The sequence below is a fragment of the Piliocolobus tephrosceles genome, chromosome 2 (genome assembly GCF_002776525.5).
Source record: "Piliocolobus tephrosceles isolate RC106 chromosome 2, ASM277652v3, whole genome shotgun sequence".
Lineage (NCBI taxonomy): Eukaryota > Metazoa > Chordata > Mammalia > Primates > Cercopithecidae > Piliocolobus > Piliocolobus tephrosceles.
In genome coordinates, this window is record NC_045435.1 from 85,342,820 (window position 1) to 85,363,463 (window position 20,644).

The following is a 20,644-nucleotide window of genomic DNA, read 5'->3' on the forward strand; positions in this document are numbered from 1 at the left end:
AGTCCATTATGTAAAAAGGTACTAAACAAATTACAATTATCATCATCCTCATTATAATCTACATAAAATGAATCACTTCCTCAGTACTGCTAAATGAGCTAATATTGGACAAGTGCTTAAAGCAGATTCTGGCCCACAGCAAGCACTGTGTAAGTGTTGGTTAGAAGGCTGGGTTACCAGGAAATGCCAGGGTACACATACATATATGTTTTTTACTTACAGTGAGAGTGCCTTCAACAGAGGCTCCTAAAGGAGCAGACACTCTTTCCAAGCCCAGTGCTTCAGAACACATACCTGCTCCCTGAGTGCTCCCTGCTCCCCCTAGCACGCTGTAGCTTGGCTTGCACCAGAGGGTTTTCTTCAGAGAGATCACTGTAATCTCCCATCTGCCAATGGAAAGATTCCACGAAAACTGTTTATCATGTCCCCACCTCAGGGCTGAGAAGTCTATTCTGGAGTTCGGGTACATGAGGGGCCCAAGGTATTGTCTCTCTGCCCCTCCTAAGAAGCCTTCCCAGTTTGTTTCTCTTCTAATTAGATTACAGAAAAATCATTATTCAGTAATGCCAGTGAAATTTACCTCATCACATTTTTCCAAATGCTAAAAATGTAGATACAAACATAATGGACAAAAGCAACTAATTTGTAGATAGAAGCCAATTCTGAGAAAACTGTTCTGTCCTGTACATCATTTAGGAGAACCTATATGAGGGGGTTCCTAGAAGAAGTAGTCTGTTTTTCACCTTCAGCCTCTTACTACATCTTACATACATCCCTGCTTCATTCTACAATATAGAAAATGACTTGGCTCAAAGTATGCAGGAAAACAGGACAAGAAACATTCCCGGGATCTGCCCTAAAGAAGAGTCCTGAGAATATGAACCTAGAGCTTTCAGAGTGGAGAAGAGTCAGATTCAAGAAGGGAAGAGGGCAGCATGCTGACAACCATGCAGGAGGGGAGGCTGAGATGAAGGTGGTGGGATGGTAAGATGGAGGGGGAGTGCTTTGGAGAAGCCCCAGGTTAGAAAAGAAGGCAAGAAAACCTGGATGTTAGTTACTAACAGTGATCTCGGCTGTGCACTGCGGGCACCGCTGCCCTCTTACCGCCTCCTGAGCGTGCGATTTGCTCATGATGGTGAGCAGAGTCTGCAAGAGCACGTCCAGGAGGCTTTCCACCATCATCTCTACTTCCTCCATGACATCTGCCTCCTGGAGCGAGCAGCAAGAGAGCACACCGTTAGCACCAAGCCAGGCTGAAGTACAGCTGGCAGCACTTACTATGTCAGGCACATCAGCAGTAGTCTTCTGGATTCCCAACACCAAGCTCTCAGTCTCACCAACATGCAGTGTCAAGGAACCCAGGACAATGGCTTTGACAGGAGGTGAAGCACAACTGCCACTGCTGCCCAGGCATGGTGGCTGGGGCCTTACCCTAACACAACACCACCTGCAACTTTGAATCTCAAGCAGATACATTAATTTTGATATACAGGGCAGAAACAAAGATCCTGAGTTAAATGTTTTCTTTGATTTCCCTAGAATAGTCAGGAGAAGGCACAACTCTGCTGACACTTTTGGAAATGATAAAGTTTGAGAAATGGTGACGAATTCACACTACAGGGTGTGGCAGCGGCACCTTCACTAGTGCACAGCATTAATGCACAGAAGCAGCTCATCTTTCTGAGCACCCTGTTTTCTCCTCAGGGTTTTCCCCCCGGGGTGCCCGCAATTTTTGCCAGCCCGGACTACTGCCTAGATATGCCTGGGTCCACTTCTAGCTCCTCAGCTCTCTCGTTCGTGTTACAGTGTCCATTTGAAGGACTCCAGCCTCAGTGCATCTTTCCCTAGCCACCTCACAAAAACAATGAAGCATGTCTCCTCACTGAGGGCCACTTCCTAATTTAGGAAGAGTCTGTTATCCTATTATAGACCTCTCACATTCATCTCAAATTCTGTAGCATGATTTTAATTATCTCACAGAGATTCCTGTTGCCCCTTGTCTAAGATGTTTATACTATCACTGGTCCTAGTGTCTATCCTTCACCCATCCATCAATCTATCATTCACTAAACATTTACCATGTGCCAGTCACTGTTTGTGAACCTGAATATATAGAGGTGAACAAGAGAGAGAATATCTCTGCTCTCATTGAGCTTCAATTTCATTGTTCCTCTACCCATCCATCCATTTTAACTATACTCTGCCCCATTCCACATGAAGAATTTGAGTAGCTCTTGGGACCAAAGTCATCTTTCCTATCGAACTGATCATAACACTTACCAGTGATGTATCTTTGGGTAGTTATAAGCAACTCATTACACTGACTCTAGCCCCACAAACACAACCAAACCATCGCCTCCAGGTTTTTACTGGTTCCCACTCCTGTTCCATTCCTCCTCTTTTTTTGCTTCAATTTCTCTCCTTCCTTTAGCAGTAAGCTGTCCACCCCCTCAATACAACCTTGGGCTACGAGTAGATCTTATGTGCTTGGTGTGGCTTTTCTGAGGCCTGCTGGGAAGAAGAGCTGCCAAGTCTTACCTGGAGCCAAGAGCAAATAATAGGGCCATTATCACCATCACAGTCACTCTCTGCCAAGCTAGACCCCTGTCACCAGATGGTACTTTGAGTTTGAACATCAGAGTATCCTATTGAGTCCCTGTCCCCTGCTCAAACAAAATAAACTTTTTTTTTTAGGTGCCTCTCCCACTACATGTGGCTAGCCTATCCTTGTATATTCTTATCACCTGGTAACTGCCCTTCATTTTAAATGCATGTGAAATTCTATTCTCTAGCAACTTAATAAAATGGTATAATTTAAAAATCCATTTTTGTTTTACATTTCTTTCCTTATGCTTTCCTATCATTTCTGAATTTTCTGTAAGTAATATGCCTTTCTTCTATTATCAAAAGTACATGAAATAAGTATCATTAAAATAAATTCCTACCCTCACCCGTGCCTGATTCATATCTTCTCTCTTTCCCCACCTCAGTTCATCCCCGCCTACCACCAATTTCTTTCAAAAAGAAAAAATAAAGAGGAACGAAAATGGGTAAAAGCAGTATCACTTGAAACCCGACCCTTAAAGCACAATTCTACCATCCTCTGAGGCTCAGAGCTCTAGTGGGCAACATTAACCTCTTGTATGCCCTGACCTCATTTGGCACAGTATAGGAACGCGATATGGGTGGAATCAAGCTGTCAGGAAGCTAACAGAAGAGGCTGAATAAGCAAGCTACCTCTCAAGTCTGGGTCTGCCTCCCTGTGCTCATGCCTGAATATTCTCAGAAAACTCCCAAGAATGCAGAATTAAAACCTATTGATGGAAACAGCATGACACAGAATTGGGCTTTGTGGTACTACAGATAACTATATTTCTGGGTAGATTTGATAGTGCAACCTTTAAAAATAGCAAGCATATGTTGTACAGAGAAACCTGTTGGGAACACACAGGCCACCATTCACTTGGGCACTTTCCTGTCACTGATGAAAGCATCTGTGACTGAAAAGTGTACAAAGCGATCTTTGTTGGTCTGCCTCTGGCTAAACTAACACAAGACTAGGGAAGAGCTGAGCAGGGTGGAGTGGGTGTGGGGCTACTACCAGAGAGCTGGTCTTGACGATGGAGAAGATGCTGCCAAGAATTCCTGAGCAAATAAGCAGCTCTTTCTGCTGCCTCAGGTGAAGGTGAATGTGATGGAGAACCACAGGAAGCAGGATGCGGCGGGATTCTGGGAGAGAAAACACAAAGGTGAAGACGCCTTTAGAGGAGAACTAGCTACTGCAGCAAGCCAGTGGCATTGTAGGACTTAGCTATTCTCAAAGCAGGTGGGGTTGAAACTAGAGCAAAAGTGAAGGTAATCCCCTTACCTTACAAGGGCCTGAAAGCTCACTGCCTGGAAATTATAAGCCATCACATGACATTATTCTTCCATCTTTCCTTTGTTCTCATTTCAATACCAAGCATCCATAACATTTTGTGCAGGATGAATGTTAGGAGTCTGCTTCATTTGGAATGAAGTCTCTTTTTTTGGAAACAGGGTCTCATTCTGTCACCCAGGCTGGAATGCAGTGGCATGATCATGGCTCCTTGCAGCTTCTACTTTCTAGGATTGCTAGAGCAATCCTCCTACCTCAGCCTCCCACACAGATGGGACCACAGGTGTATGACACCACACTCGGATAATTTTTTAATTTTTTGTAGAGATGAGGTCTCACTATGCTGCCCAGCAAGTCTTGAACTCGTGGGCTCAAGCGATCCTCCCTCCTTGGCCTCCCCAAATGCTAAGATTACAGGTGTGAGTCACCACACCCGGTCCCAAATGAAATCTCTTTAATGAATAGACTCCAGATTAAAAGCACAGTTTACAGTGAAAATTCCATTTAAATGGTATACTTAGTATGAACTACACTGACTGAACTTGCAGGCTTGAAATGGATTACAGATTGTCCCTCTTTATGCCCTGGCTAGGTAGGTAGTCTGACACTTCCACCCCGTGAGCATTTACCTTGCCACAGCCAACAGACCTGCTCCCTTTCCCCCACAGCCTTGTGAGATTGCTGCTCAGTGTGTACACAGCAATGAACACAATTGAAGCACGACCTTTGTATTGTCACAAGACTTTGATAATTAGCCAACATTTATCACCAATCCCACTGAACACTTCAAATGATTTTCTTTTATTTTCTCCCAATGTTACCAGAATAGCACTTTCATCAGGAGGTGACTATATTTAGAATCCCAAATTCAGAAAGGCTGTCCTACTTCAAGCTCCTTTATTAACTCGTTCTGAGACCTCAGGCTAGTTGACTCCTCTCATGAGCTTTAGTTTCCTCATCTGTAGAATGGGGTGTAAGGGCCTCTTCTATAATACATTTACTTCACAGGGGAGGTTAGGAGACAAGTGAAATGCAAATGTGAATGTGTTTCTGGCACCCCGTATTCCTACGTGGTCAGTGATGGTGTGACTCTGCAGGTCCCATCATATCTGGCCAGCACGATTTAGTCAGATTATCAGTAACACAAACAAGTCATGGCATTTTGGATTTATCGTTCATATCTGTCTTTAGTTAAGAGTTCCACATGAAATTCAGACAGAAAATCTTTTTCAGTCAAAGACAAATTACATGATATATAAGAGATTTGGGCACTGCCTTGTGAAATGCTTAGAATATGTTCAAACAGAATGGAATACTAGCTAGTCTAGATTTAAAAGGCTGCTTGAATAAAAAAAGTTGATACCGCACTGTGTGGATGAAAATACCAACGTACTTAGTATTTGTAACAACCAATAGCTGCTTACAGAAAAAAACAGTGGTTTGTTACTAGAACCTGCTGAAGAAGAGACCAAACTTATCCTTTGAGAATACCAGTGCTGGTTAAAGGACATCACTGGTAAAGAACCTCTTGCTGGCCGGGCGCAGTGGCTCAAGCCTGTAATCCCAGCACTTTGGGAGGCCGAGATGGGTGGATCACGAGGTCAGGAGATTGAGACCATCCTGGCTAACATGGTGAAACCCCGTCTCTACTAAAAAAAATACAAAAAACTAGCCAGGCGATGTGGTGGGCGCCTGTAGTCCCAGCTACTCGGGAGGCTGAGGCAGGAGAATAGCGTAAGCCCGGGAGGCGGAGCTTGCAGTGAGCTGAGATCTGGCCACTGCACTCCAGCCTGGGCGACAGAGCCAGACTCCGTCTCAGAAAGAAAAAAAGAACCTTTTGCTTCAGGGAAGATGCTGCAACTCAGGCATTCAATGAAAGTGAGATGCAAACGAAATTTTGGTGGTGTTTGTCATCTAAAATCCAATTACATAGTCCAAGGCCACATAAGTATTAAGAAAATTTTTCTTAAGTGTTTGTGTGAAGCAGCAAGTACATGCAGAGATACTAGAAATAAAGTATGCCAGTGAGAGCAGTCTGCTGTTCCCCTTCCCACATATTTTGAAAGCATTTTCTTTTTTTGAGACAGAGTCTTGCTCTGTCGCCCAGGCTGGAGTGCAGTGGTGCGATCTCAGTTCGACCTCCTGGGTTCACGCCATGCTCCTGCCTCAGCCTCCTGAGTAGCTGGGACTACAGGCGCCCACCACCACGCCCAGCTAATTTTTTGTATTTTTAGTAGAGACGGGGTTTCACCATGTTAGCCAGGATGTCTCAATCTCCTGACATCATGATTCGCCTGCCTCAACCTCCCAAAGTACTGGGATTACAGGCGTGAGCTACAGCGCCCAGCTGAAAGCATTTCCTTTTAAGCAGAGCACAAAGCTCAAGTGTGTACAGTGGCCTTCAGTGACAGTGTGCCCAAACCATTAATAAAATCTTCAACATAGGAGCTGAAGAGAGAACTGTTTACCAGCATAAACGGTTACTGGTCGAAAAAAGATGACTTTCTTGGTGGCAGCTTTACTACTACTAGCAATACCATACGCTGGCAGAGCTAAGTCAAAGGGAACACCTATTTAGTATTATAAATGTGTGTGGCACTGGGCTGAGAAATTTTTGGTCTTATACTTTAAAAGTCAAACCTGGCCGGGTGTCGTGTCTCACGCCTATAATCCCAGCACTTTGGGAGGCTGAGATGGGTGGATCATGAGATCAGGAGTTCGAGACCAGCCTGGCCAATATGGTGAAACCCCATCTCTACTAAAAATACAAAAAAAAAGAAAAAAAATTAGTCGGGCATGGTGTTGCATGCCTGTAGTCCCAACTACTCGGGAGGCTGAGGCAGGAGAATCATTTGAACCTGGGAGGCAGAGGTTGCGATGAGCCAAGATCACACCACTGGACTCCAGCCTGGGCAACACAGCAAGACTCTATCTTATTTAAAAAAAAAAAAAAAAAAAGTCAAACCTAAAAAATTAACCACCAAAAATTATAAAAATTCTAATAATTGCTTTGCTGGTGTTTTGGATTTATTTTGGTGCCTCAGAAGTTTATCCTAGCACAATGATATTACACTTAAAGAATGAGGCTCATATTGATCTTAATATATGGCCATTGAGCATTTGGTTGTCCCTGCAAGGCAGAACTTGATCACATATGATGTGGCTTCAGGAACAAAACCAGAAGTTCTTCGTGAAAGACAGACTAGGCTGCTAATATATTAGATTGTCCTGACCCCTTGGGGAGCATAAAGAACTCCCTGTCTATTTCTCTCTCTAATCCTTGTTGGTTCTCCAAAGACTGGAAAAGGTACTGACTGGTATGGCAAGGAAACAAGCAAGCACAGGGTCCTCAGGGCCCCCTTTCAGGGCCCCCTTTTTTTTTGAGACAGTTTCGCTCTGTTGCCCCGGTTGGAGTACAATGGCATGATCTCAGCTTACTGCCACCTCTGCCTCCTGGGTTCAAGCAATTCACCTCTGCCTCCTGGGTTCAAGCAATTCACTTAGCCTCCTGAGTAGCTGGGATTACAGGTGCCCGCCACCATGCCTGGCTAATTTTTTGTATTATTAGTAGAGATAGGGTTTCACCCTGTTTGCCAGGTTAGTCTTGAACTCCTGACCTCAAGTCATCTGTAGGGCCTCTTTTATTTTCTTGGCTTATCCTTGTTTCCTTGAGATAGTCCCTTCTCTCTTCCTCTCCTTCCTTTCCTGAGCGTATGGCAAGTTCTGTTCTTGGAAGCTGTGGGCCTGGAGGCAGGGCCCTCATGAACAAGATTAGTGGCCTTTTAAAGAAAGAGACCCCAGAGGGCTGCCTTGCCCCTTCTGTTATGTGACAACACAGAGAGAAGACAGCTGTCTATGAACCAGGAAGTGGGCCTCACCAGACACTGAATCTGCTGGTGCTTTGATCTTAGACTTCCTAACCTCCAGAACTGAGAAAGTTTGTTGTTTACACGCCACCCAGTCTATGGTATCTGTTACAGTAGCCTGAATGGACTCAGACACCACCCCAGTGACATGCCCGTATGTGTGGATTCCTAGGAATAAACTGTGAGTAAGACAGTAGGCCTAGGTCTTGGCTGCATTCTCTATTATAGTTTACCAAAATATTCTGCATCTTAAGGGTCACTGGTTTCTTGCATAATGGTTGAGGAAACTGATCCTTTGATTACCACTTGGCTATCACCCCTAGAAGGAAGGAAAGGTGAGTCTGACTCTCATCCCAACTTGATTTACCTGAGAAGGAAAACAGGCGGCTATCCACTGTCCTGGCAATGGACTGCAGCTTGACCACATCCATTGACTGCCCAATGTGCACAGTGCTGGGCATGCTCCCCAGTGTCCCTCTCACAAACTCTGCCACCTCTTGCACGGTGAACATTTGCAGCAGCTCGTCAAAGATGGTTGGGAAAGAATTGAGGAGTGCAGCCTGCAGAAGCAAATGAAGCTGTGGTTAGCACAGAGTTAGGGTGTGTGTCTATCTTTCACACTCAGACAATGATACAAGGTGGTGAGAGGCTGAGAAGGCACTGTAGCATCTCTGCCTTAGTTGGGCTCCTCCCTGGCCACTGACTACAGCACTCAGGCATGGAGCAGGAAAAACCAAAAAGGAAACCAAAACAAGATAATTTACTGGGATCCAGGAAAACTGAGGCTTTCATAACTTGCATATAGCATTTGCTGGCAAGAGAATGGGGTATAAAGAAAAATCTGCTCAGTGTGGCTTAAGATCCACAGCTGTTTTTGTTCATAAAATGTATTTATATTTTTGTTCGTCTCTATGATCAAGTTCTTAACTTTCCAATTTTGGTTCCAAACTCAAGAAAGTATGGCAGAGAGCTGAGTTCCTTCAAGCAGCATCAGCTGAACTCTGCTCACAGCCCTGCAGCCAATGATCCAGTTCTGAGAGCTGTACCATTTCCCCAGAATAGAGATTCTCATTTGCAACCATGAAATATGAAGGCTTCATAAATTATTTTTTTCATAAGTGATGCCTGGTAGTCTCAAGAGTAAATTCAAGAGGATGGGAAATGTGTGTATTTGGTTAGCTATAAACTCTTGAGGCCTGTTGACGTGGACTTAGAGTTCAGCGACCTAGACACCCAAGCAAGGGGAGTGGGAGTGTGCATGTTAGGCTTTTCTTCTAGGATGTAAGCTCTGGTAGACCATAAGGTAGTTTCTTGAGAACAATCTGATAATAGAACAGTTCCAGAACCTTTGGGAGGCAGAGCACTATAGGAGAAAGATAATGGGTTTTGGAGTTAGACACGGGTTCAAATTCGAGCTTTACCACTTACCTGACATATAAACTTTGGCAAGTTAACCTATTTCTCTGTTTCCCCATCTATAAAATGGGGATGATGCTATTACTCATTTCTTGATGCTGGTATGAGGGAAATTTTTACATAAAGTTTCCAGTAGAGTGTCTGGAACACAACAGGCCTTTGATACATGCTGGTTCTCATGATTTTCTCTTGTGGAAGTGGAAGCAGCATGAAGACATTTTTTCACTTCTCAGTCCCCTTATACCATTAACTCAGGATTTACAAAGAGAAATGGAGTGCCACCTTGAGACAAAAAGGTGAGAACGCACCCTTCCCAAATGGTAGGTTGGGGAGGGAAGGCTGTTTTCTTGACTGCTCCATCAGGCAACAGACACTGGCTTAGAGTGAGTGAAAATTTATGCCATGGAAAACGGGCTTGTGCTGTGGTCTTTATTCAGGCCAGGCCCAACTGGAGCACTTATATGAGTTCTATCTGCAGATTTATAATTCCTGGAATATTGAGGAGATTGTTTTGCAGTAATTAGAACCAGAACAAAACATATTGTTAGCAGCTTAGATATAAAAGACAAAGGAGTGGTGAAGTAGGTGCTTTACAATCAATAACAAACAGTAACTCATTTGCTCTCTTAAATGGTGAAATATCCTGTACTTAGACACCAGGAGAGAAGGACTCTCACACCCTGACATCTTCTAGTGGTCATAATCAAAGATATAAAGTCTAAGTGAATAATACGCATACATATGTGTGTGTGTATCTCTCTCTCTCTATATATATATATATATACACACACACATATACATACATATACACACACACACATATATATATATGAAACTCAGGAAACATGAGCCTTGCACCAAAGAAGAAGGTCAGATTCTCACACAGGTCTTAGCTGAGACCAGATCTAAGCTATTTATCTTGATGCAGTAGGAGTGTGCCACTCAGTAGAAGGCAATACTGTGTTACCAAGTTCCCAGAAAGCATATGTGCATTGCTTTGCTAGCTACCTCTAATCTCTCCATATTCTGGCTGTGGGAGGGGAATGGAAGAGGAACATGAGCAGCTTAAGGTACTTAGAAGGGGAGATCACAGGTGTCTTCCTTACAGAAGCACCTGGAAGCCTTGAGGTACTCCCTTATAGAGTTCCTTATAGACTCCCTTATAGAGTATATTCCTTTATAGAGTCAAGGAAGCCTTAAGGTACTCCCAGTTGATCACCTGTCCTCTGGGCTGAGAAACCTACAGGCAACTGGTATCAAGAGGCAACACAGAGGCAAGTGGAAAACAAAAATTTTTTTTAAATTTTTTGTTTTTTAATTTTAATCTTAAATGAGACAATTTAAATATATACTTGGGCTAACAATATACTTGGCAGTAACTGAATGATTGGACATAAGAGAGGCTGTCTGATCTTTGCTTACAGGTTTTGGAGTAATATTTAGCTTCAAAAAGTTGAAGAATATAATCCATTACATAAAAATTCTGACACTCATTTTATAAGGAAAAATACCTCCCTTTTGACTGGGGTAATTAATTCTTGATTTGTTCTAGGGTAAGACTGTGTGGAAAGGTAACAGATTAGCTGGCTAGGCAGTTTTGTTAGTTTTCGAGACAGTGTCTCACTCTGTGGCCAGGCTGGAGTGCAGTGGCGCAATCACAGCTCACTGTAGCCTTAACTTCTTGGGCTCAGGTGACTGGCCAGGTAGTTTTAATATAAGAAAGCAAATTTTCTTCCCATACTGATATTTCTAATATTGAATCTAATCTAATCTTTTTTTGAAGTTTCATTTTAATTATTTAATTAATTTATTTATTATACTTTAAGTTCTGGGATGCATGTGTAGAACGTGCAGGTTTGTTACATAGGTATACACGTGCCATGGCAGTGTGCTGCACCCATCAATCCATCATCTACGTTAGGTATTTCTCCTAATGCTATCCCTCTCCTAGCCCCCGATCCCCCCTAGGTGTATGATGTTCCCCTCCCTGTGTCCATGTGTTCTCCTTGTTCACCTCCCACATATGCCACATATGAGTGAGAACATGTGGTGTTTGGTTTTCTGCTCCTGTGTTAGTTGACTGAGAATGATGGTTTCCAGCTTCATCCATGTCCCTGCAAAGGACATAAACTCTTCCTTTTTTATGACTGCCTAGTATTCCATGGTGTATATGTGCCACATTTTCTTTAGCTAGTCTATGACTGATGGGCATTTGGGTTGGTTCCAAATCTTTGTTATTGTCAACACTGCTGCAATAAACATACGTGTGTGGCTGGACGCGGTGGCTCATGCCTGTAATACCAGCACTTTGAGAGGGTGAGGCAGGTGGATCACCTGAGGTCAGGAGTTCAAGACTAGCCTGGCAAACAGGGTGAAACCCCATTTCTAATAAAAATATAAAAAATTAGCTGAATATGGTGGTGTGTGCCTATAATCCCAGCTATTCAGGAGGTTGAGGCAGGAGAATCGCTTGAACCAGGAGGTGGAGGTCGCAGTGAGCTGAGATCGCTCCATTGCACTCCAGCTTGGGCAACAAGAGTGAAACTCCATCTCAAAAAAAAAAAAAAAAAAGGAAAAGAAAGAAAAAAACATACGTGTGCATGTGTCTTTATAGTAGAATGATTTATAATCCTTTGGGTATATAGCCAGTAATGGGATTGCTGGGTCAAATGGTATTTCTAGCTCTAGATCCTTGAGGAATCACTACACTGTCTTCCACAATGGTTGAACTAATTTACACTCCCACCAACAGTGTAAAAGTGTTACTATTTTTCCACATCCTCTCCAGCATCTGTTGTTTCCTGACTTTTTAATGATCGCCATTCTAACTGGTGTGAGATGGTATCTCATTGTGGTTTTGATTTGCATTTCTCTAATGACCAGTGATGATGAGTTTTTTCCATGTTGGCCACGTAAATGTCTTCTTTTGAGAAGTGTTTGTTCATCTCCTTTGCCCACTTTTTGATGTTTTTTTTTTTTTTTCTCATAAATTTGTTTAAGTTATTTGTAGATTTTGGATGTTAGCCTTTTGTCAGATGGATTGCAAAAATTTTCTCCTATTCTATAGGTTGCCTGTTCACCCTGATGATACTTTCTTTCGCTGTGCAGAAGCTCTTTAGTTTCATTAGATCTCATTTGTCAATTTTGGCTTTTGCTGCAATTGCTTTTGGTGTTTTAGTTATGAAGTCCTTGCCCATGCCTATGTCCTGAATGGTTTTCTTCTAGGGTTTTTAAGGTTTTAGGTCTTACATTTAAAGTCTTTAATCCATCTTGAGTTAATATTTGTATAAGGTGTAAGGAAAGGGTCCAGTTTCAGCTTTCGGCATATGGCTAGCCAGTTTGCCAACACCATTTATTAAATAGGGAATCCTTTCCCCATTGCTTGTTTTTGTCAGATTTCTCAAAGATCAGATGGTTGTAGATGCATGCTGTTATTTCTGAGGCCTCTGTTCTGTTCCACTGGTCTATGTATCTGTTTTGGTACCAGTACCATGCTGTTTTGGTCGCTGTAGCATTGTAGTATAGTTTGAAGTCAGGTAGCATGATGCCTCCAGCAGTGTTCTTTTTGCTTAGGATTGTCTTGGCTATATGGGCTCTTTTTTGGTTCCATATGAAATTTAAAGTAGTTTCTTCTAATTCTGTGAAGAAAGTCAATAGTAGCTTGATGGGGATAGCACTGAATCTATAAATTACTTTGGGCAGTATGGCCATTTTCACGATATTGGTTCTTCCTCTCCATGAGCATGCAATGTTTTTCCATTTGTTTGTGTCCTCTCTTATTTCCTTGAGCAGTGGTTTGTAGTTTTCCTTTAAGAGGTCCTTCATATCCTCTCTAAGTTGTATTCCTAGGTATTTTATTCTCTTTGTAGCAATTGTAAATGGGAGTTCACGCATGACTTGGCTCTCTGTTTATTATTGGTGTACAGGAATGCTTGTGATTTCTGCACATTGATTTTGTATCCTGAGACTTTGCTGAAGTTGCTTATCAGCTTAAGGAGATTTTGTGCTGAGATGATGGGGTTTTCTAAATATATAATCATGTCATCTGTAAACAGAGACAATTTCACTTCCTCTCTTCCTATTTGAATGCCCTTTATTTCTTTCTCTTGCCTGACTGCTCTAGCCAGAACTTCCAATACTATGTTGAATAGGAGTGGTGAGAGAGGGCATCCTTGTCTTGTGCCAGTTTTCAAAGGGAATGTTTCCAGCTTTTACCCATTCAGGATGATACTGGCTGTGGGTTTGTCATAAATAGCTCTTATTACTTTGAGATACAGTCCATCAATACCTAGTTTATTGGGAGTTTTTAGCATGAACGGATGTTGAATTTATCGAAGACCTTTTCTGCATCTATTGAGATAAGTAGTTTTTGTCATTGTTTCTGTTTATGTGATGGATTACATTTATTTATTTGTGTATGTTGGACCAGCCTTGCATCCCAGGGATGAAGTTGACTTGATCGTGGTGGATAGGCTTTTTGATGTGCTGCTGGATTCGGTTTGCCAGTATTTTATTGAGGATTTTCGCAAATGGATGTTCATCAGAGATAGTAGCCTGAAATTTTCTTTTTTTGTTGTGTCTCTGCTAGGTTTTGGTATCAGGATGATGCTGGCCTCAAAAATGAGTTTGGGAGGAGTCCCTCTTTTTCTATTGTTTGGAATAGTTTCAGAAGGAATGGTACCAGCTCCTCTTTGTACCTCTGGTAGAATTTGGCTGTGAATCCGTCTGGTCCCGGGAGTTTTTTGGTTGGTATGCTGTTAATTACTACCTCAATTTCAGACCTTGTTATTGGTCTATTCAGGGGTTCAACTTCTTCCTGGTTTAGTCTTGGGACACTGTATGTGTCCAGGAATTTATCCATTTCTTCTAGAGTTTCTAGTTTATTTGCACAGAGGTGTTTATAGTATTCTCTGATGGTAGTTTCTATTTCTGTGGGATCAGTGGTGATCACCCCTTTATCACATTTGTTGTTGTGTCTATTTGATTCTTCTCTCTTTTCTTCTTTATTAGTCTGGCTAGTCATCTATCTATTTTGTTGATCTTTTCAAAAAACCAGCTCCTGGATTCATTAATTTTTTGAAGGAGTTTTCGTGTGTCTGTTCTGATCTAAGTTATTTCTCTCTTTTTTTTTTGACATGGAGTCTTTCTCTGTTGCCCAGGCTGGAGTGCAGTGGTGCAATTATCGGCTCACTGCAAGCTCTGCCTCCCAGGTTCACACCATTCTCCTGCCTCAGTCTCCCAAGTAGCTGGGACTACACACACCTCCACCATGCCCGGCTAATTTTTTGTAATTTTAGTAGAGACGAGGTTTCACCCTGTTGGCCAGAATTGTCTCAATCTCCTGACCTCATGATCCGCCCGCCTCGGCCTCCCAAAGTGCTGGGATTACAGGTGTGAGCCACTGCGCACAGCCAGTTACTTCTTGTCTTCTGTTAGCTTTTGAATTTGCTCTTGCTTCTCTAGTTCTTTTAACTGTGATGCTAGGGTGTTGATTTTAGGTATCTCCTGCTTTCTCCTATGGGCATTTAGTGCTATATATTTCCCTCTAAACACTGCTTTAGCTGTGTCCCAGAGATTCTGGCACATTGTATCTATGTTCTCATTGGTTTCAAAGAACTTATTTATTTCTGCCTTAATTTCGTTATTTACCCAGTAGTCATTCAGGAGCAGGTTGTTCAGTTTCCATGTAGTTGTGCAGTTTTGAGTGAGTTTCTTAATCCTGAGTTCTAATTCGATTTTACTGTGGTCTGAGAGACTGTTATGATTTCTGTTCTTCTGCATTTGCTGAGGAGTGTTTTACTTATAATTTTGTGGTCATTTTTAGAATATGTGCAGTGTGGTGCTGAAAAGAATGTATGTTCTATTGATTCGGGGTGGAGAGCTCTAGTAGATGTCTATTAGGTCTGCTTGGTCCAGAGCTGAGTTCAAGTCCTGAATATCCTTGTTAATTTTCTGTCTCATTGATCTAATACTGACAGTGGGATATTAAAGTCTCCCATTATTATTGTGTGGGAGTCTAAGTCTCTTTGTTGGTCTCTAAGAACTTGCTCTATTGGAACCTGGGTGCTCCTGTATTGGGTGCATACATATTTTGGAGAGTCAGCGCTTCTTGTTGCATTGATCCCTTTACCATTGTGTAATGTCCTTCTTTGTCTTTTTTGATCTTTGTTTAAAGTCTGTTTTATAACAGACTAGGATTGCAACCCATGCTGTGTTTTGCTTTCCATTTGCTTGGTAAATAGTCCTCCATCCCTTTATTTGGAGCCTATGTATGTCTTTTCATGTGAGATGGGTCTCCTGAATACAACACAACGATGGGTCTTCACTCTTTATCCAATTTGTCAGTCTGTGTCTTTTAATTGGGGGCACTTAGCCCATTTACATTTAAGGTTAATACAGTTATGTGTGAATTTGATCCTGTCATTATGATGCCAGCTGGTTATTTTGCCTGTTAGTTGATGCAGTTTCTTCATAGCATCAATGGTCTTTACAATTTGGTATGTTTCTACAGTGGCTGGTACCGGTTTTTCCTTTCCATATTTAGTGCTTCCTTCAGGAGTTCTTGTAAGGCAGGCCTGGTGGTGACAAAATCCCTCAGCATTTGCTAGTTTGTAAAGGATTTTATTTGTCCTTCACTTATGAAGCTTAGTTTGGCTGGATATGAAATTCTGGGTTGAAAATTCTTTCCTTTAAGAATGTTGAATATTGGCTCCCACTCTCTTCTGGCTTGTAGGGTTTCTGCGGACAGATCCACTGTTAGTCTGATGGGCTTCTCTTTGTGGGTAACCCGATCTTTCTCTCTGGCTGCCCTTAACATATCTTCCTTCATTTCAATCTTGGTGATTCTGACGATTATGCATCTTGGGGTTGCTCTTCTTGAGGAGTATCTCTGTGGTGCTCTTTGTATTTCCTGAATTTGAATGTTGGCCTATCTTGCTAGGTGGGGGAAGTTCTCCTGGATAATATCCTGAAGAGTGTTTTCCAACTTGGTTCCATTCTCTCTGTCACTTTCAGGTACACCAAACAAACATAGGTTTGGTCTTCTCACATAGTCCCACATTTCTTGGAGGCTTTGTTTGTTCCTTTTCATTCTTTTTTCTCTAATCTTGTCTTCATGCTGTATTTCATTAAGTTGATCTTCAATCTCTGATAACCTTTCTTCCACTTGATTGATTTGGCTATTGATACCTGTGTATGCTTCATGAAGTTCTCGTGCTGTGTTTTTCTGCTCCATCAGGTCATTTATGTTCTTCTCTAACCTGGTTACTGTGGTTAGCAATTCCTCAAACCTTTTTTCAAGATTCTTAGCTTCCTTGAATTGGGTTAGAACATGCTCCTTTAACTTCGAGGAGTTTGTTATTACCTACTTTCTGAAGCCTACTTCTGTCAATTCGTCAAACTCATTCTCCGTCCAGGTCTGTTCCCTTGCTGGCTAGGAGTTGTGATTCTCAGGAGGAGAAGAGATGTTCTGGTTTTTGGAATTTTCAGCCTTTTTGCACCGGTTTTTCCTTGTCTTCCTGGATTTATCTACATTTGGTGTTTGATGCTGGTGACCTTCGGATAGGGTTTCTGTGTGGACGTCCTTTTTGTTGATGTTAATGCTATTCCTTTCTGTTTGTTGGGTTTTCTTCTAACAGTCAGGCCCCTCTGTTGGAGGTCTGCTGGAGTTTGCTGGATATGCATTCCAGCATATCCTGTTTGCCTGGGTGTCACCAGCGGAGGCTGCAGACAGCAAAGATTGCTGCCTATTTCTTCCTCTGGAAGCTTCTTCCCAGAGTGGCACCCACCAGATGCCAGCCACAGCTCTCCTGTATGAGGTGTCTGTCGTCCCCTACTAGGAGGTGTCTCCCATTCAGGAGGCATGGGGGCCAGGGATCCACTTAAGGAGACAGTCTGTCCCTTAGTGGAGCTCGAGCACTGTGCTGGGAGATCTGCCAATCCCTTCAGAGTCGGCAGGCAAGAACATTTAAGTCTGCTGAAGCTCTGCCCATAGCCGCCCCTTCCCCCAGGTGCTCTGTCCCAGGGAGATGGGAGTTGGACCTATAAGCCCCTGACTGGGCTTGATGCCTTTCTTTCACAGATGCCCTGCCCAGAGAGGAGGAATCTAGAGAGGGAGTCAGGCTACAGTGGCTTGGCAGCACTGTAGTGGGCTCTGCCCCCTCCAAAGTTCCTGTCAGCCTTTTTTACACTGTGAGGGGAAAACTGCCTTCTCAAGCCTCTGTAATGGTGGATGCTCCTTCCCTGACCAAGATTGAGTGTGTCAGGTCAACGTCAGACTGCTGTGTTGGCAGTGAGAATTTCAAGCCAGTGGATCTTAGCTTGCTGGGCTCCGTGGGGGTGGGATTCACTGAGCTAGACCACTTGGCTCCCTGGCTTCAGCCCCCTTTCCAGGGGAGTGAACGGTTCTGTCTCGCTGGTGTTCCAGGTTCCACTGGGGTATAGAAAAAACTCCTGCTGCTAGCTCAGTGTCTGCCCAATCAGCTGCCCAGTTTTGTGCTTGAAACCCAGGGCCCTGGTAGTGTAGGCACCCGAGGGAATCTCCTGGTCTGCGGGTTGCAAAGACTGTGGGAAAAGCGTAGTATCTGGGCTGGAATGCACCATTACTCAAGGCACAGTCTCTCCTGGCTTCCCTTGGTTAGGCGAGGGAGTTCCCTAACCCCTTGTGCTTCCCAGGTGAGGTGACACCCCATCCTGCTTCTGCTTGCCCTTCATGGGTGCACCCACTGTCTAGCCAGTCCCAGTGAGATGAGCCGGGTACCTCAGTTGGAAATGCAGAAATCATCCGCCTTTTATGTTGATCTCGCTGGGAGCTGTAGTCCAGAGCTGTTCCTATTTGGCCATCTTGCCAGCCCTCTGATCCTAATTTAATCTTAATTCTTAGCCAAAGCTTCCTAGTTAATCCTACTGTTTTACAAATTATTTCATTCAACTTCTGGAATGGACAAAAGCTAATCTAAATTTTCTTTTTTTCTTTTTCTTCTTGGAGACAGTCTCACTCTGTTTCCCAGGCTGGAGTGCAGTGGAGCAATCTTGGCTCACTGCAACCTCCGCCTCCCGGGTTCAAGCAATTCTCCTGCCTCAGCCTCCTGAGTAGCTGGGACTAGAGGTGCATGCTAATTTTTTGTATTTTTAGTAGAGATGGGGTTTCATCATGTTGCCCAGGGTGGTCTTGAACTCCTGAGCTCAAGCAATCTGCCCGCCTTGGCCTGCCAAAGTGCTAGGATTACAGGCGTCAGCCACTGTGCCCAACTTTCATTAATACAATGATTAATCAGGACATAAAATTCCCCATACATTCTGATTATTTCCTATGAATAAGATGCTCATAAAAAACTAAGTAGTATGTAGCTAAATAAATTTGGTCTAAAGACTGTTTCACAAGAACAAATTTGTGCTTCATCTCCAACATAAAGCCACTGAGCTGTTTTACATCTGGCAGCTGAGGCACAGCCAGATTTGCAGTAAAAGCAGCATTTTGTTGTATCAGGTATTTCCTTATAAATCACCCCTTACCCAACACACATGATCCTGGCAGGGCTTCTTCATCTCTGAAAACCAGAAGACAAAGAAACCACCCGCTGAGAAAGAGGAACCCAGCAGCAAAGCTTCCCTACAGTGTGCGAACCTGAGTAAAAAGGAGTGTTTCTGAGTTTCTGCTGTCCAGACTGAGCACAAACCGGATGGACTGGAAAAGTTCTTGGATACTGGATCTGAATTGTTCCTCTTCCATTCCACAAGTGGCTCGTGAGTACAGGATCCGTGACTGTACAATGAACTTGAAAAGGTACTCCAAGGCCTGGAAAGTGTGGGAGAAAAAGTGATGGAGAGGTGTTGAAGATGGTCAGGAATTCACATAGCAGAAAACAAAGGGCAAAGTAACAGCAGTTTCTATACCAAAATCAGGTGATGGACAGTTCTAACTATGGAGATAGATAGGTATTTATTTTTTAAATTTTTTTCTCAAATATCCAAATCGTCACTAAGCAGCAGCTACCTTCTTATTGAAAGAATCATTAAATAATTTCACAACTGTTTTCTGAGATTCTGGAATTAAGGAGCCATAGACTGTTATAGAAATAGTTGAATTTCAAGGACATTCAGAGTTTAAAAAATAAGTTTCTTTGTATTTTTTTTCAGGTCTGGAAATAAAAGAGTCACAAGGCAAGGATGTAAGAAACACTCAAGTTTACTGCAAGAAGGAAGTGTCCTAAAGGACTCAGGAGTCCTCAGACTTAGAAGTCTCCTACATCTTTAAGATATAGCTGGGGCCTGACACAGTTCCTCCTTTTTCACCAGGGGTCACAGAAATCTGAAGAAAACTTGCCCCAGGCTGCACAGCAGCCGATAGGCCTGAGACATCCAGTATCCACCCTCTTTCCACGAAGACATCTGCCATAAACAGTTCATAAATAGTATAAGATGAAGCTTCTGCAAAAAGTTTGGGAGCAGAATCTGATTCTGAGGAGTTCCTGACGCTTGGCCCATGCTTACAGAGTAATTTCCTTTTAAGAGAACACGTTCAAGACCCAATACTATGTTTTCTAATTAAAAAAACAAAAAACACAGATTTCCCAGACACTGAAAAGGCAGAGATAATGGAGAGAAACTTACGCAATGCTGAAGCAAACAGAAGTCAGGTACTTGAAACATAAACAGGAAACAATTCCTAAACTCCCTTTCATGATCTATCCAGCTGTTAGACGGTTTGGAAAAGCAGAACTTAATATTTTGTGGCTCATACAAAATTCAGTTGGCACTGGGGAATGCCAGTTTAGAAAATGTGTCATCCATGGCTTGTACCAGTTGATTCTGTGGAAGAAATGAGTGTGCGGCCTCGTCTCCATAAATGCTACACCCTCTGTTCTAGTAGCTTTTTAATGCCTAGTCTATAAAGAACTTGAAAAATCTGTCAGTTGCTAAACCCAGGCACTTGCAGGCTGGACTCTGCCACTGCTCTAGTATGTCTATATTGTGGTGACTCTTCAGGCCCATGAAGCAGAAAGTATACACTTCTGAGCCAGCTTCATTTATTAGGTTATGCCAGTTTGAAGTCACTGAAGTAGGATGTATTTTCTATTCGAATAAAGAAAATAAACGTGTGCATTTTCCAAACTAAATGGCTAGGTAGCAGGTCTGACCTTTCCCTTTAGGTACTTTGGTTTTGTATGATTAACATGGCTTGCTGGGCTAGCAGAGGACAAAAGAGGGACAGGGTCAGGACTGACACCCTGGAATCCTTAGAGGTAGGGATTAGAATCCCTATAGGTAAAAGATAGAATAGATCTTGGAGCAGTGTAAAAAAGCCAGGATTGCTTCCTCAGTTAAGTCACACAGAAAATGTAAAGCATGCTAAGACCTGGAAAGATTCACCAAAAATGTATTATGCATAGAAGAAGAACATGAACTTATTGAGCATCCTACTATGATATGCCCAAGCCCCGGAAGATGCAGGAAGGACTGGCAATTACGTAGAGTATTAGAAATA

General features: G+C 42.8%; 1 protein-coding gene across 1 annotated transcript in view; it reads right to left on the reverse strand.

Moving 5' to 3' along the window:
• DOCK3 (dedicator of cytokinesis 3) overlaps nucleotides 1-20,644 on the reverse strand; it is a 131,467-nt gene that overhangs the window by 90,980 nt on the left and 19,843 nt on the right. The window contains exons 4-6 of the mRNA XM_026448011.2: nucleotides 18,785-18,955; nucleotides 8,111-8,303; nucleotides 3,602-3,729 (exon numbers count right to left, since the gene is read on the reverse strand). Of these exons, the coding sequence (XP_026303796.1) occupies nucleotides 3,602-3,729; nucleotides 8,111-8,303; nucleotides 18,785-18,955 (492 nt within the window). The remainder of the gene's footprint in view (nucleotides 1-3,601; nucleotides 3,730-8,110; nucleotides 8,304-18,784; nucleotides 18,956-20,644) is intronic.